Below are 1,516 nucleotides of genomic sequence, written 5' to 3'. Positions count from 1 at the left end.
TCCCACAGAGTCCCTGTATCCCACAGCACCCTGGCAGCCCATGGCACAGCATCCCACAGCATGTCCCTGCATCCCACAGCACCCCTGCAACCCACAGCATCCCACAGCACCCCTGCATCCCACAGCATGTCCCTGCATCCCACAGCATCCCTGCATCCCACAGCACAGCATCCCTGCACCCCCCCAGTCCCTCCTGGCACAGCCCCCCCCATGTCCCACGCTCCAGTGCCCCCCATGTCCCTGCCAGGGCGTCCCTTTGGGGTCCCCCGTGCTCCCCATGCTCCCCCCAGCCCCACAGCCAGCCTGGCACAGACAGAAAGGGGGGTGCCCATCCCGGGGGGGGGCATCAACCAGCCAGCACAGGGAGGGGGTCAGGACCCCGCCCAGCACGGGGGGCAGCCGGGCAGGGACCCCCACCTGGGAGAAGTCGTGGTGGTTGGCAGCGCCCAGGGCCTGGTTGGCCGCCTCCAGCAGCTCCTCCGAGCTCTCCAGGGCCTTGGAACACGCGGCGAGCTGGGCCTGGGAATGGGCAGGGAACAGGGAAGGGGCGGGAGGTGGGTGAGGGTGCCCACGGGGGGACACAGGGGGCATGGGGGGTACAGTGCCCACCTGCAGCTCGTAGGTGCGGCTGGCGCGCTCCTGCTTGATCTTCATCACCATGTCCTCCTTGAGCTCGTCCAGCAGTGAGTACAGAGACTGGAACTCGGCCTCCAGGTCCTCCTGTGCCCGTGTCGAGTTGGCCTGGGCACAAACCCCCCCCCAGCCGGGGCATCAGCGGGGGAACACCTCACCCAGGGGGTCCACAGGGGGCACGGAGGTGGCATCCCACCCGGGGGGGTACCCAGGGGATGGGGAGGTCCCACCCCAGAGGATCCCCAAGAGGCAGGGAGGTCCCACCCCACCCGGGGGGTGCACAGGGGGCACAGAGGTGCCATCTCACCCAGAGGGGTGCCCATGGGGCATGGAGGTTCCACCCCACCCAGGGGGTGCCCAGAGGACAGGGAGGTGCCATCCCACTCAGCAGGGTACCCATGGGGCACGGAGGTTTCAACCCACCCAGGGGGTGCCCAGGGGACAGGGTGGTCCCATCCCACCCAAGGAGGACCCCAAGGGGCAGGGAGGTCCCATCCCACCCCCCCTCCCCTGGTACCTCCACATTCTGGATCATCTGCTTGAGGGAGTAGATGAAGTTCTGGATCTCCTCATTCTTCACGGCGAGGGTGGTGATGATCTTCCGCAGAGACTCCTGCCCGGCACCCTGTGCCCGCGGTCAGCCCCCCGCGGGCACCCCCGGGCACCCCCCCGGGCACCCCCCGCACCCCCCCCGGGGCACATCCCCGTCCCCGCCGGGCCCGGCCGTGCCAGGAGCGGGGACAGGCCGAGATCTCCGGGCTGGAGGAGCCGCATGACTTGGCAAGTGTGTGTGTGTGTGTGTGTGTGTGTGTGTGTGAGGGCAGCGAGGGGACAGTCCCGAGCCCCCCGTCCCTCCTGAGCCCCCTCCATCCCCTCTGAGCCC

General features: G+C 69.2%; 1 protein-coding gene across 1 annotated transcript; it reads right to left on the bottom strand.

The window, feature by feature from the left end:
* Positions 1–417: 417 nt before the first annotated feature.
* On the bottom strand, positions 418–1,264 carry LOC113979785 (fibronectin type III and SPRY domain-containing protein 1-like; the record flags this gene model as incomplete). Its single annotated transcript, XM_027707073.1, has 3 exons — positions 418–519; positions 610–741; positions 1,151–1,264. Coding segments are annotated over 3 exons (348 nt in total), but the record flags the coding sequence as incomplete, so codon positions are not given.
* Positions 1,265–1,516: the final 252 nt, after the last annotated feature.

Source organism: Neopelma chrysocephalum, unplaced genomic scaffold (genome assembly GCF_003984885.1).
Source record: "Neopelma chrysocephalum unplaced genomic scaffold, ASM398488v2 Primary Assembly neopelma1_88957, whole genome shotgun sequence".
NCBI lineage: Eukaryota > Metazoa > Chordata > Aves > Passeriformes > Pipridae > Neopelma > Neopelma chrysocephalum.
This window is presented reverse-complemented; position numbering and strand designations above follow the sequence as displayed.